This window comes from Arvicola amphibius, chromosome 8, assembly GCF_903992535.2.
Source record: "Arvicola amphibius chromosome 8, mArvAmp1.2, whole genome shotgun sequence".
Lineage (NCBI taxonomy): Eukaryota > Metazoa > Chordata > Mammalia > Rodentia > Cricetidae > Arvicola > Arvicola amphibius.
In genome coordinates this window covers 76,688,035-76,702,768 of record NC_052054.1, presented here as the reverse complement: position 1 = coordinate 76,702,768, position 14,734 = coordinate 76,688,035, and the positions used below count along the sequence as shown (strand labels likewise).

Here is a 14,734-nt window from a genome sequence, read left to right as displayed (position 1 = left end):
GTTTTGGCCTCTGTCATTCTGAGATGTGGAGACCGAAGTGGTCCCTGATGGAAGTGATCTGTTTCTGGTGGGACTTGATTTGTGAATGGATTGGGGTACATACTCATTGAGGCCAGAGTTATGTCTGTCCTTTTTTGGGGGTTCCTAACACTCCCTCCCCCCTTTTTTTTGGACATAGGGCCTTGTTATAGCCCAGACTACCCTGCAATTTGAAGTCTCCCTGCCTTCACCTCCCATGTGCTGAGGTTAAAAGTGTCCATGCCTAGCTCATGTACATACTTCATGGCAGCACATGATCGATCGAAGCTGGTGTGTGCAGCAGTGACATCCCTGTGTGTGAGTCTTTCCAGGATTCATGTATGGGGCAGTGTCAGTAGGGATGTGTGATACATGAGTGGTCTCTGTCCTGGTGATTCTGTTGTGAGGCTTCATTGTGTGCAATAAGACCAAGGAATTGGGGACTATAAGGGGACTTCGATTCTGGGCCTTGTTCAACTCCTGTATGTCTCGTGTGCAAGCCAGGACAGTGGCTCATTCTGTTCCTTAGAACATGTGCTCCTGAGATTTGTGTGTGCTCCAGCGTTTCTTCGTGTGTGTGTATGTGAACATAAACCTCCTCTGTGTGCCACTGTGTTTTTTTTGTGCAACCTGGACTCCTGGTCATACTTGGTGCTGATGTGTATCTCCTTGTGCCCTGAAATCTTTTTTTAATTTTTTTTTTTTTATTTTTCCATTCAAAAATTTACACTTCCTCCCCTCCTCCCAATCCCCTCCCGCTCCTCCACTCCCCCTCCTCTCTCCTCCTCCCTACTTGAGAGAGGGCAGGGAATCCTGCCCTGTGGGAAATCCATGGCCCTCCCCCTACATCCAGGCCTAGGAAGCTGTGCATCCATATAGACTAGGGTCCCAAAAAGCCAGAACATGCCGTAAAAACAAGTCCCAGTGCCTTTTATCAATGGCTTCTCAGTCCCCATTGTCAGCCACAATCAGAGTCCAGTTTGATCCCATGCTCGTTCAGTCCCAATCCAGCTGGATTTGATGAGCTCCCATTAGAACAGACACACTGCTTCAGTTGGTGGACCAACCCCTCGCCGTCCTGACTTCCTTGCTCGTCTTCTCCCTCCTTCTGCCTTTCAACTGGACCTTGGGAGCTCAGTTCGTTGCTCTGATGAGGGTTTATCTCCATCTGTTGCTGGATGAAGATTCTATGGTGATATTCGAGATAATCATCAGTGTGATAGTGGGGCAAGGACAGTTCAGGCACATCTCTGTTGCCTAAGGACCTAGCTGGGGACATCCCCGTGGACACCTGGGAACCCTGCTAGAGCCAAGTCTCTTGCTAACCCTAAAATGGCTCCCTTAATTAAGATATCTTCTTCCCTGCTCCCATATCCGCCCTTCCTCCATCTCCACCCTCCCACTCCCCCAAGCTCTCTCCAGTCTTTCCCTTCTCCCTTCCCTCTCCTCCTCTTACTCCTCACCTCACCCTCACTCCTACCCCCACCCCCACGCTCCCAACTTTTGCCCGGCAATCTTGTTTGCTTCCAACTTCCAGGAAGATCTATATATGTTTTTCTTTGGGTTCACCTTGTTATTTGGCTTCTCTAGGCTTGTGAACTATAGGCTCAATGTCCTTGGTTTATGGCTAGAGTCCACTAAATGAGCACATACCATATTCATCTTTTTGGGTCTGGGTTATCTCACTCAGGATAGTGTTTTCTATTTCCATCCATTTGCATGCAAAATTCAAGATGTCATTGTTTTTTAGCGCTGAGTAGTACTCTAATGTGTATATATTCCACACTTTCTTTATCCATTCTTCCATTGAGGAGCATCTAGGTTGTTTCCAGGTTCGGTGCCCTGAAATCTTTATACGGGCATTTGGAGACAGGTGCAGCCCCTCAGGACAGCTTCAGCTGCTCTCCCAAAATGTCAGCAAGGCATTGATTGCCCGCCTTGTAGGCCCAAGAGTTGGTGGAAGGGGTGGGGCATTCAAGTAACCTTATCCACATAGCCCTCCCAGGAAAGGTGGCATCAATGTTATGTGTAGCTTAGTGGTGGAGCGGTTGCATTTTATGTGCGAAGCTCTGGATTCAGTTCCCAGTACTGCATAAACAATAAAAATCTGCCTGGACTACAGAGGAGTCCTGTTTTGCAAATGTCTTCTCTACGAGGCTGTCCCAGGTTGCTTTAATCTGGCTCCCACGTTGCCCCGAGGAAGCAGTGCGGAGAGGGTCATGCAAATAGTACATATTTGCTCATTTGTTCTACCTGACTTCGCTTCTCTAGGGACATCCCGTACTCACCGTTATTTTTAAGTGCTTAAGTAAATTACTGACGTAGGAATTTACATACACTTTCCAACTAACTGCGCAGTCATTTCTTAATATCCTCTTGGATTGTGTGGTGGAGCTGCCTATGCAAATGATACATTTGCATAGCAAATACCAACAGTCCAACCATTTTAGCCGTTCCCTGGCACTTTCTGCTCCTCGGGGTGGACTTTTCTATGTGAAATGCCTCATTTGCACCACCCACCCCTTCCCGGGACAGTCTTAAAAACTCACAGAACGCCTTTTTCTGAATCTGCGTTCCTACTTTCGCGTGGAAGGGGCGGGGCACACAACGCAAAAGAGCCTTGCGCCCCGGACCAGCTCACTTTTCTCCCGTAGGGTGTTCTAAGGCACCCGGCAACGTCCTGCTCGCGCATGCGCAGCCTCCTCGGCCGGGCCGCGATCACGTGCCCACCGGGCGAGGCGGGGGCGGGGCGTCGCAGGCGGTGGGGGGCGGGGTATGGCGCGCTGTGAGGCGCAGGGCGGCTGGCACAAACGGCGGCGCCGAGGCCGGAGGAAAAAGCTCGGTGAGGAGGTCGCGCGAAGGGAAGGACCCGGGGAGGAGAAGGAGCCCAGAGGTCGTGCGGCCGGGCGCGGACGGCCGGGCGGGAAGCGGGAGGCGGGGCGCGGGCGGCGGCGACCCCGCGCTGGGCGGATGGGGGTGGGGAGGGAAGCGCGCGCCCGGCGCGGCGGGGCGGGCCATCGGGGACGGCGGGAGCGCGCGGCCGCCACCGAGGGGAGGGGCCGGGCCGGTGCGGCCCCGCCTCAGTCGCCCGCGGCGTCCCGGCGGCCCCTGTGCCCGCTACTGAGGGGGTTGGGAGGGAGGCCGTCGGGTCCGACCCTCCTCCTGGCCCTCCCTTCCGTCAGTCCGTCTGTCTGGCAGGACCTCCTTTCCGTCTGGGTGTGTGTCGGACCCCAGTAGGCTTCCTCCCGTAGGGGCACAGGTCGACCCCACCGGCCCTCCCGCTCCCCTGCAGTCTTGTTTTCCTCCCTGTTCTCTTTGTCCCTGGACTCCCGGTGTTCCCCGCCTGCCCTGGCTCGTGGCCTTCCACTCAGGCGATCCGGTTCCCGCAAATGTTGCGCGGTGGCAGTGCCCGCCGGCTCCCCACAACCCTTACTTTATCCTAGATTCTCACTCCCGTTTTTCTGTGTCATTCTCCGAGTCTCTATGGACCCCTCAGGCAGGTACCCGTTTCCCACTTCTTGCTGTTGCTTTTCTCCCTCAGATCTCTTAGATTATTCATTTATTGCTGTCCGTCTTATTTGGGCCTCCATGCAGCCTTTTCCCTCTGCACTTTCCCTATATTACTCTGCCAGTCCTTCCCTCTCTAATTCCCAAGTTCTGCACCCCATCTTGCCTCAGTGTGTGTATGTGTTCGCTGTGAATGTGTCTGTCATCTACTTACTGCTGGTACCATTCCCAGCCCTTCCTACCTACTTGTCTCTAACTCCTCTTAAGTCCTTCTTTTTCTCTTTTCCAGCCACCCCCACCAGTCCCTTCTCAAGCTCCTAGGGACAACTGTGGACTTGGGGACCAGTGAGCACCCCCGGGGCACTAGAGGAGCCCCTGCTGCCTGCCCTGCCTCACCCTGCCCCACACCAGGCCCAGCGGCCCCCGGCTGCATCAAGTGGAGGAGGAGAAGGCGGAGGAGGGTGGCACCATGGGCCCGGGCCGTACCCTCCATGCCCGGGGGATGAAGACACTGCTGCCATGGACAGCCCGTGCCAGCCGCAGGCCCTGAATCAGGCTCTCCCTCAGTTGCCAGGGTCTGTGTCAGAGTCCTTGGAGCCTAGCCGAGTCAGGATGGGGGTGGAGAGTTACCTGCCCTGCCCCCTGCTACCCTCCTACCACCGTCCAGGATCATCTGGTGAGGCCTCGGCTGGCAGTGGGACCCCCAGAACCACAGCCACTGCTACCACTACCACTGCCAGCCCCCTTCGGGAGGGCTTTGGTGGGCAGGATGGTGGTGAGCTGTGGCCACTGCAGAGTGAAGGCGCTGCTGCGCTGGTCACCAAGGAGTGCCAGCGACTGGCGGCCCAGGGTGCCCGGCCTGAGGCCCCCAAACGGAAGTGGGCCAAGGATGGTGGGGATGCCCCTCTACCCAGCAAGCGACCATGGGCCAGGCAAGAGAACCAGGAAGCCAAGGGGGAAAGTGATGTGGGCTGTGACAGCAGTGGCGGCGGCAGCAGCAGCAGCAGCAGCAGCAACAACACAACCAGTAGCAGTGGCGAGGCAAGTGCTAGGCTGAGGGAGGAAGCGCAACCCTCTGCACCCGAGCGCCTGGCCCTGGACTACATTGTGCCTTGCATGCGGTACTATGGTATCTGCGTCAAGGACAACTTCTTGGGGGCAACACTGGGTGGCCGCGTGCTGGCGGAGGTGGAAGCCCTGAAGTGGGGCGGGCGTCTGCGTGATGGGCAGCTAGTGAGCCAGCGGGCGATCCACCTGCGCAGCATCCGTGGGGACCAGATTGCCTGGGTAGAAGGCCACGAGCCAAGCTGCAGGAGCATTGGTGCCCTCATGGCTCATGTGGACACAGTAATCCGCCACTGTGCGGGGCGGCTGGGCAACTACGTCATCAATGGCCGCACCAAGGTAAGGCACTTTTTCGGTGAGTGCCTAGCACTTTGGCATGTGGGTTTGGAGATAAGTCTGGGGTTATGTAGCAGAGCGTCGGCAGCTCCACCAAAAGGGCTACAGTTACCTGCGGGGCCTTGTGTCTCTTCCTCCCACTGGGCTTTTATTTACTTTTTTTTTTAATTTTATTTTTTGTTTTTTTGTTTTGTTTTCCTTGAGACGGGGTTTATCTGTGTAACAGTCCTGGCTGTTCTGGAACTCCCTCTGTATACCAGGCTGGCCTGGAATTCAGTGATCTGCCTGCCTCTGCCTCCTGAGTGCTGGAATTAAAGGCGTGCACCGCCACCACCTGGCTGGGCTTTGATTTTTGTACCTGTTCAGCTTAGGGTGGCAGAGGTCCTTGTCCTTGGAAGACCATGGGTAGGTAAGGGTGACAGAAGCTTGTTCCACCAGAAAGTGAAGGGAAGTGGCAGTGTTGGGGTAGCCTAGGCTGAAGATGGCGTGAGCTGCCTGTCTAGTTGAGCACCTGGGCTCCACTCTGCCCTGTGAGCCTGCTCTTGGCATCTGCATCAAGAGCAGCTTCCTGGAGGTGACACTGGTGACAGTGCCGGCCCAGGTAGACACTTGTCCACATCTTTCTCACACCTCCCTGACCTAGTCCCTTTCTTCATCCTCCGGCCGTCTGTCACTTCCTGCCTGCTTTTCTCCAGTCTCTTTCTTTGACCCTCTGTGTTTATAGTTTTCTCCATTCCTTTTTCGTGTTGCAGAACAGTAGATCCTAATGTTTTTGGAGCCAAGGCTTTTCAGATAACCCGCCCAAAGCCATAGACCTTTTCAGGAAGGGTGCACATGTGGTTGGAATTTGATGGTACTTGTCAGGCTGTCCATTCAAGAACAAGGGGTCCGAAGCCTTGACTAGACCGTGACCTCCATGGCCTTTCTGTTCTGCTGACATACCCATTCTCTTGATGGAAGAGTGTGACCCGGAGGCTTGGTGTCATATGGATGCAGTCTGTTGAGAGTACCTGCTGCTGGCCAGCAGTGGTTCCTGCCTGGTGATATTGTAGGCTGTGTTCTGCCCTGTGAGCAGGGGGCTGTGCTCCTGATGGTCCCCTCCCTTGTCTCTCAGCTTCTGTCTTGGTTTCTACTTCAGTACAGCCTTCTTTCCAGGCTGAAACTGGCTTAGGAATCAGGGTTGCCCCCCCCCCCCCCCCCCCTTTTCCCTGGGGCCCAGGCCTGTTTCCTCCCCACCCCAAGTGGAACTTGTCCTACTTCCCTCTCCCTCCCGTTACTTGATAGCTGAAGAGCCAGAACTGGTCTCTCCCTGGGTTTGGCTCCTGTGCAGGCAAGATCAGTGTTGCTTCCCGGGCTCAGCAGTGGCAACTGGTATCCACAGTCCTCACAGGAGGGACGTGGGGCGGGGAAGAAGACCAGGAGAGCTGAGTGCCCAGGAAGTGAGCTATAAACTCTTTAGCCTTAGAGGATGGGAAAGCTGGCTCAGGTGCCTAGCTACTAGCACTTTGGGAAAGGGTTGAAGGAATAGGTTGTCTCCCCTGCAGTATCTCCTCCCGTCTGGATGTGGTTATAGAACCTGAGCTAAGATTGGGAAGAGGGAAGAGTCACAGTGTAAGCTCTCAGTGGCCCTCATGGGGAGGTAAGCACAGGTCAGGCTGGTGGAAAGAGGGAGCCAGTCCCATCACTCTACACAGCAGCTCCATGCTCCCTCGCTTACAGAGGGCAAGGGCCACGTGTAACTTCCCTTCTTGTGCTCTAGAGTGAGAGTGTGGGGTGTTGAGGTGATGGCAATGGTGGTGAGGACACTGACTACCAGTGTGACCTAGGTCAGCCCTAGGTTACATTACTTCTTCCTTCTAGTCCTCTCTTCTCTGTTGACTTCTCTGGACAACTTGACTCTCTGGCATCAAGGATGAGCAGAGGGGACTCCAGGGAGGGTCCAGCTTGTTTAGTTTGCTCCTTTAAGAGCTTGGAGGCAGGACCTGCTGTCTGACTGAGTCGCTGGCTTCTGATGTTGTGTGTGGTGGTGGTAGGGTCCTTAGCACATTATTACCAATAGCAGGAGCTCCAGCATCCTGGAGTGATCCCTTCTCCCTGCTTTTGAAGGGGGAAGGATGGAGAGTAAGTTCCTTTACCACTCTACTACAGTCCTTGTGGTTGAAGCTTTTCCTCGAGGGCATGGTTTCAGAGCAGCACTTTGACATAGCAGGTAGTGCACTGGGTACTCTGACTTCTTGGACAGTCAGCTAGATGCTTGAGTCCTGAGCACTAGTGTGTGAGATAAGCCAGCCAGGGACCACCACACGGACACTTTTTTTTAAGCCAAAAAGAAAAGCTTTATTGCCAGTCAGTAGCTGCATGGGGAACATGCCCAGATCATGCAGCCCCAAACCTTATAGCTTTGTCTTTTAAGCCTTAAAGCACATCCTGGTTGTTGCATTTTACTGATTGTCACAGTTAGCAAGAAGCAGAACTACAGAAGCCAAAAAACAAGGTTAACACAGTTAAGGACTTTGCTAGAATTATGAACCAAGTCTTTGCTCCCACTGTGGCGGGTATTGGGGGCTATGTGCTGGGTTTTAAGGTCAGAATGGTATCTCCAACATGGCCTCAGTCGTGCTAAGGCACAGCACAGGCAGGAGTATAGGCGTGAAGGTGGGGAGGAGGTAGGTCTGTTGAGGCTGAGAGTGGAGGGAGGGTCAGGCCCTGCAGGGTGGTGGTCTTGGTGCCTATTGTGGGAAGTGTACTTTTCTGGGTGTGTAGTACTGTGTGGTGATTGATTAAAGGCAGTGCAGTACTGCCTGCCCTCCCATCAGTGTGCAGAACCTGCTTGAGCTGTGATTGGAGTCCCAGCTAAGGAGGTCTTGCCCCTCTCTAATCAGTGACTCATGATTCCAGGCCACCAGGGCCACAGCCACATTCTTTCCTGCCAGTGAGTGGTTGCTTAGCGTGCCACCCCATCTGTAGGAGCAATGCAGAGAAGATTCGTTCTTCTGAGCTTAGAGGCCTGGATTTTCCTCTGGGACCTTCTCAGTTACTCTACCCTGGTGCTGAAGCCCTCTACTGCTGTGTAACCTTAGATGGTGGCAGGCTTTCCTGGTCTCTTTGCAAAGGTAGGGTCTGAGGTGGATCAGGTGTATAGATCGGAGGCAGAGGCCTTAGGTATCCACAGTGGGGTGAGCCCTGGGATTAATGGGCTGAGAAGAACCTTGGGAGGAGGATATAAGGCTGAATCAGCTGACCTTCATGGAGTGCTAGGTAAGCCTTTTGGCTTGGCGGCAGACGGTGATGTGTCTTATTTTGAGTGTTTTTCTTTGCTTGTCTTGCTGAGCTAGACTGGACCCAAAAGTATAGCTGAGCATTGTCAAGGAGCCCAAGCTTGCAGAGTGGTACTTGGATGGTAGGGTCAAGACTGGTGGCTGCTGACTGGGCAAAAACCAAAGGGTTCTCTTGCTAACTACTCCATTTTGCTTCATCTGAACTCCCAGTGGTGTTGGGTAGAGGGTGGGGCAAGGGTTCTTTCCTTTAAGTAGCATTGCAGCTTGTGCCCCAGGTCTCTCCTGTGGCTGCAGCACTGTCTGTGTCTTTGCAGACGTTCATAGTCTAGCTCGGTTCTCACAGCAGCCTGAGTGGGGAACTTAATTACCTCCCCAGTGCCACAGCTCATTCTACAGACACTTGACCTTGTGGCTTGGGTCTGCAGAGGTGGCTGGGCCTTGTCTTCCTTGAGCCCTGGTTGAGAGGCAGGGGAATGTGGGACTCTAGCCAGACCCATGCCCACAGAAACCAAGCCCAGCAGAGGCCTGTCTCTGAGATGTTGGAAACACCGTGTCTCCGAGGAGGTAATGCTGCAGATGGATGGAAGGTGTTTATTGGCCCCGGTTTACGGTGGGATAGTGGAGGCCTGCTCAGGCACTGGGGCTGCCAGCAGTGTGCAGGATGCCTGGAGCTGGAACTCTTAAGTCAGGTTGCTGTCACATGCACGTGTTTGGAGTCTCTGTAGTCAAGAGTAGCAGCTCTCAGCATGACTTCACATTAGAATTATCTGAGGGCACCTTTAAAAAATCCAGGCTGCATCTCCTTCAAGCCCTAACAGAACCTCTGCTGTGAGGAGGCTGGAGCCTCCATATCTCAGAACTCATGCTCTGCTCTTTGCTGGGTGGTTCAAGCTGACCTTGAACCTGTGTCTCTCCTGCCTCCACCTGCTAAGTGCTGGGATCAGGTGTGCGCCATACACCTCTACACCTGCCTAGGGTTAGGATCTTTTCAAAAAGCACAAACCATCATTTATACATTGAGTCCCTCTGGTTTTGGGCTGGGGATGGAGGTAGGAGGGATTGTTGAACTTGAGGATAGAGTGTTGCTGAATTAGGGAAAAGTCTCTTGGGCTGGAGTTCACATAACCTAAGGTGATCCAGGGCAGACCAGGGGCAAGGGTTTCCTCTGGTCTCAGTAAACTACCTTCCTCCATTTCTTCCAGGCCATGGTGGCGTGTTACCCAGGCAATGGCCTCGGCTACGTGAGGCATGTTGACAATCCCCACGGCGATGGGCGCTGCATCACCTGTATCTATTACCTGAATCAGAACTGGGATGTTAAGGTAGGGAGTGGGGTTGGGATGGTATGCTAATATTCCAGCTGGGGTTCTGTCCTCCACTTCTCTCAGTTCACAGGGCAGTAAGGTCTGAGGGCTCCTCTTTAGCTGACTGTGGCCCTCCTTTCCGGGAATGGTGCCATCTGCTTAGCCCCACCCAGACTTGTACACTCCTCCCCCCCTTCCTGTCCTTAGTAGCTTCCCTGCCTATCTCCATGGCAATGTAGACTCTGGGCTGTCATTCATTTTAAGAGTCTGAGTGGTAGGAGGGAGTGATGTTTGCTAGCGCTGCGCCCCCTGGTGGGCACATGCGTGCAGTATAAGGCAGAGGCTACAGGCTTCACCAGTAGCCTTATCTGGCCTGCCCCCCAGGTGCATGGTGGCCTGCCTGCAGATCTTCCTGAGGGTCGGCCAGTGGTAGCCAACATCGAGCCACTCTTTGACCGGTTGCTCATTTTCTGGTCTGACCGACGGAACCCACATGAGGTGAAACCAGCCTATGCCACCAGGTATGACCTGTACTTTAGGAATGTGCTCAGCTGCTTCCCCTGTGCCAAAGATTTCTTAAAACCCCCCCCCCCCCCAAGCCCTCAGAATGACAGGGGAGTGATAAGATGCTGAGAGGGCCTAAGTGGGACCCAGAATCAGGTGACGTAAAAAGGTGGACGTGTCACCAGAGGTGGCAACTAGAACTGCAGAGAACTGATCTGACTGCCTGATTTCCTAGGTACGCCATCACTGTCTGGTATTTTGATGCCAAGGAGCGGGCGGCAGCCAGAGACAAGTATCAGCTAGGTACCTGCTTTCCTCCTTTGCCCTTCCTAGTCCCTGTGTGCTGCCAGGTCACGGTCCTTACCCATTTTTTTCTGGTGCTCAGAGTGGTACCCAGGGCCTTTGCCACATTAGGCAAGTACTCCCAGCCGCCCACACCCACAGCCCTTTTGTCCCTTACACCCAGTTCTTGCCTGCTTTCCTGCTGCCTCCAGCCTGAGTCCCACTTTTCTCTTAATGTTCTCCCCATTGTCCCAGGTTTCTTTTGGTGTCTCTGTCCCTTCCCAGTGATTCACAGTGTCTTGTCTTCATCTCCTTCTCAGCATCAGGACAAAAAGGTGTCCAGGTTCCTGTGTCACAGCCAACTACACCCACCTAATGGCCAGTCCAGAGCTGCATGGATCAGCAGCTCCCTGCCTTCAGGGGAGCCCTGGGCCCAGCTGCAGCTCACTAGCCTCAGTGCCCGCTCCCCACCTGCCACTGCTGCTGCTTCTGGCTTGCCTCCGTACTGCGTGCTGTGGCGGGCATAAGCGTCACTGAGGACCAACAAGGAGAGACCTCTGCTGCCCCGTGTTTGGGGCCGGGTTGTGACCTAGGCAGTGGCCAGTGTGGCTGGTGGCCTATGTCTTGCCATGTCTGGTCCATTGCGTGTTGAGCTGAGAGGAGGCAGGATTTGGGGTTGAGGTGAGTCATGGCCTCTTGCTGGCAAAGGTCTGTTGGGGGGGCATACTCATACCCCCTCCCCACTCCTCCAGCCTGGAATGTGAAGTGACTCCCCAACCCCATTGGCTGTGGCACTTTATGGACTGGGCTGCCATGGCTTGGGCAGACTAAGGTGCCATGAGGAGCATGGGTATGGAGGTCCTGCCAGCCAAGAAATAAAAGTTTACCTCAGAGCTGCACATATTTGTATTCCTCTTGTAATAGATTTACACATACACTTAGGGCAGCTAAGGAGATCAGGACCACTGAGGTCAGAGTAGTGGAGCCAACCTCAGCGGGCCACCAGGCGGAGCTGGAAGACTGGTGGCACATTGCCCAGTCCAGTGCACTGTGGAGTAAGGTTGATGTCGGCAGGACTTCCCACCGGGAGCAAGGAGAACTTCTGCAGGATGGCAGTGAGGAAGAGGAAGATCTCAGAGCGGGCCAGCCCAGCCCCCAGGCACATCCGCTTTCCTGTGGATATATGGATGCAGATGTGGGATGAGCAAGTACCTGCCAGTTCCCCAGTGCTAGCCACTCGGGTCTCTTCCCTCTTGGTCCAGACCTGGGGCAAAAGGCATGAAAGCATCGTTGTTCTGGAACTCCCCCTGGTCATCCAGGAAATTGGTGGGATTGAAATGATCAGGGTCCTTGAATTGGGTAGGATCCCGGTGCGCAGACACAAGCAGGGGAATCACAAACGTGCCCTGGAGGTGCACACAGTTACTGTTACCCACAGACTGAGTGTGAGCACCTTACGAAGACCCTTGATATTTTTGTGTTTGGCACCTAACCCAGGGCCTTGCAGGTGCTGGGCAAGTTCTCTCACAGCTACAGCCCCACCCCTGAGATGATATTAATAGCTGGGGAGGGGAGTCCTCACTGAGCCTAGTTTTCTGAATGGAACTTCTGCTCCCTTCTCCCAGTGCAGAATTCTCAGACTCCCTGTGCACCTTGTGCAAGGAATGGTTCTTGAGGTGTGTATCTCGGGTGAGAGCCCGAGGCAGCCCCAGTGGCAGCACACTGATAAAGCGCTGGATCTCATGCAGCACCGCGTTGGTGTAGGGCAGACGGGTACGGTCCTCCAGCCTGGGGGCGCGGGTCCGACCTATAGTGGCATCCAGCTCCTCTTGCACCTTGGCTGGGGTCAGCAAAGTCTGTGAGGTGTGCTTTACTAAGTTCCACCCCAGCTACCCTCTCATTCATGCTCTGGGGAGGACCCATTCCCTGACCTGCCACCTCTGGGTACTTGAGCATAATGAGGAGTCCGTAACGCAGAGTGGTGCTTTGTGGTCTCAGTGCCACCGAAGAAAAGATTGTGAGTGGTCATCACCAGTGTCTCATCCTGGAAATGGCTTTCCAGGTCTTGCTGTTCCTGTGGACAGAGGGAGACTAATGCCTGCTGCTTGGTGGGAAGGGTAGGGGTTAGGGCAGCAGGAACGCCGTACCTTATCCATTGGTCGCGGAAACTATCAATGAAGTCACGGGGTTCCCCGGCCCGTCGTGACTGCCGGTGCCACCGAATTTGCTCAGCGATGAAGAGTCGGAGCTCTTGGAAGTTTTTGAAGATTCGGTGGTGGGGACCAGGGATCCAGTCCATGAAGGATGGAAACATATTGTATGTCTGGAGAGACAAGGTTCTGTTTCTTTGTTTGTTTGTTTGTTTTTGAGATGTATCACTGTTGAGGATTTTGTGGGTTATAGAACTCTGTCATTCAGTCTACAGTCTTGACACTTGCATCTTAATGAGCTACTGTAGGTAGGGCTATATATGCCCCTGGGGGTTGGCATAGGCTGTTCCTAAAAGGGAGGAATTGGAGGCCCATCCTCTCACCTCACCCCATCGGGAACTCATGATGCGGAAAATTGTCACTGAAGAGGTCCAGGAGCCTCAGGAACTCCGGGTCCCCATAGTTATAGCGCTTTCCGAAGACCACAGAACAAATGACATTTGATACAGCGTTATCCAATAGCTGCCGGGGGTCAAATGGAGCTCCTGGGGTTGAGAGCAGCTTGGGTAATAAAACTGTGGCTAGTAAAGAGACCCTTACCCTCAAACCTCTGAATAAGATCGTTTGATACCCTCACACAAAAGCCGTGGTCCCTCTACCTAGCTCCTTGGAATCTGCCTTGCACCAAAGCATTTTGGCGCTCTGTATGTCACACCCCTTTCGCCCCCACTCCTCACCCCAACCAGGTATTTCGTCTTTCCCTGCCAGGCCGCACCCATGGTGGCTTGAAATTCGTCCAGCACGCATGCCGCCTCCTCCAGGATGCGATCCTCTATGGTCCTCGTTCCCACGCCAAGCTCCCTCAGCACCCCAAGTGCAAAGTTGCGTAGCGTCTTCCAGCGCGGCCCATTAGAAAACACTATGCCTACAGTGGGGACCAAAACTAGAGTTGGCCACGCAGGGTCTAGTCGCTTGCCACTCTCGGAACTTCTTAATTGCTTGCTTTTTTTTCCCAGCCCATGTGCCCTGATCGTGCCTTTGCAGATCGGATCCCTGACCAGCGCTAGCTCTCCAGAGCTTAGGTACTTAGGCTCCTATTGGCTGCGTTGTGAATGTCGATTGAGCCCCAATTCTTAACGGTTCGCCCTCATTAGCCGCACTCTATTAGGCCCCACCCATTTTGTCCGGCTGGTCTAGTATTCGCTCCACCCACCCTAGGCCTCACCGTTTCCGTGGGTGAAGCGTTCGAAGACAGCCATGGCCCCACGGCCGGAGAATGCATCCCGCCTGCAGCACTAATGCATCCCGCAGTGCCTTGTAGCCGCACAGCACCACTGCAGGGCGCGGGCCCAGCCACACGGTGAACACTGGGCCCCAATGGCTGGAGAGCTACGGGGAATAGTGCTCAGAAGAACTCAGTCCAGGCTTGTGATCTCCATGGAGACCTCAGAGCCTTCGTCTTTCTCAGCCCTAAAAGCTTCCGTCTCGGCCCTTCATTCCACAAGTCCAGGAGTTCTAAATCCCTGCTCCCTTTTCAGACCCAGGAGTCTAGACCAGCTCTCAGACACAGGTCTAGACCCTAGCCCTCCTCTCCCAGACCTAGGAATCCTGCCACGGCCCTCCTCCCTCAGACACAAGGGTCCAGAGGCCCCGCCCTCCTCCCTCAGACACAGGGGTCCAGGGCCCACTCTGCTTCCTCCAGACACAGGAGTTCAGGCTCCCTATCCTCTCAGCAGCCGCCTTTCAGTAAATCAGGATTTCTACCCTCTCTTCTGGGCACAATAGCACCTTCACAAATCCAGAGCTCTGCTCTCCCAGCCCACAGCAAGAGCTACCTCCATGAGCACACGGTCCAAGGGTCCAGACTGCAGCTGCAGCAAGTTCCCCAGCAAAGGCAGTGGCTTCGGCCCAGGGGGTAAGCCTCTCTGCAGCTGAGCTCGGCGGACCAGCCAACCCCACCACGCAAGCATCAGCATCAGAACCGGCAACAGCAACACTGCCAAGCAGGTGACCATCGTGCCTGAGATCCTTGATGACTGGAGCCCTTGGTAGCGGTTTAATTTGCAGGGAGTTTTAAGGAGGGAGCAGTAGGGCGGAGATCGGTGTGGGAGGGGTGAGAGTCTGGGGTTGCTCTGTTCCCTGCACCCTGCCACCAGGAATTCTTCCAGTTCTCCTCACATGTGTTCTCCCCCAGGTGTCGTCCTCGTGTGTGTGTGTGTGTGTGTGTGTGTGTGTACACGCGAGTATGCCCCTTCAGCCTGCCATTTTCATATAGAAACTCAACCAGGTG

The 14,734-nt window shown here is 54.4% G+C and overlaps 2 protein-coding genes across 2 annotated transcripts; one reads left to right on the top strand and one right to left on the bottom strand.

Annotated features, from left to right (window-relative positions):
- Window positions 1–2,769: 2,769 nt before the first annotated feature.
- On the top strand, window positions 2,770–11,193 carry Egln2 (egl-9 family hypoxia inducible factor 2). Its single transcript, XM_038340061.1, has 6 exons — window positions 2,770–2,860; window positions 3,815–4,929; window positions 9,407–9,526; window positions 9,893–10,029; window positions 10,248–10,315; window positions 10,615–11,193. The coding sequence occupies exons 2-6, from the start codon at window positions 4,045–4,047 to the stop codon at window positions 10,668–10,670; spliced, it is 1,266 nt and encodes a 421-aa protein (XP_038195989.1). The 5' UTR covers window positions 2,770–2,860; window positions 3,815–4,044; the 3' UTR covers window positions 10,671–11,193.
- Window positions 11,194–11,285: 92 nt separating this feature from the next.
- On the bottom strand, window positions 11,286–14,459 carry LOC119820221 (cytochrome P450 2F3-like). The gene is given in 12 exon segments (XM_038338330.1): window positions 11,286–11,467; window positions 11,559–11,700; window positions 11,947–12,134; window positions 12,226–12,280; window positions 12,282–12,385; window positions 12,458–12,617; window positions 12,828–12,857; window positions 12,859–12,989; window positions 13,220–13,369; window positions 13,670–13,727; window positions 13,729–13,833; window positions 14,280–14,459. Coding segments are annotated over 12 exon segments (1,485 nt in total).
- Window positions 14,460–14,734: the final 275 nt, after the last annotated feature.

Bases quoted from the DNA above. Each gene is read 5' to 3' on its own strand.
- Egln2 (XM_038340061.1), top strand. From the start codon at position 4,045: ATGGACAGCCCGTGCCAGCCGCAGGCCCTGAATCAGGCTCTCCCTCAG. The intron at 9,527-9,892 runs GTAGGGAGTGGG...CCTGCCCCCCAG, and splicing joins ATCAGAACTGGGATGTTAAG to GTGCATGGTGGCCTGCCTGC. The intron at 10,030-10,247 runs GTATGACCTGTA...CTGATTTCCTAG, and splicing joins AAACCAGCCTATGCCACCAG to GTACGCCATCACTGTCTGGT.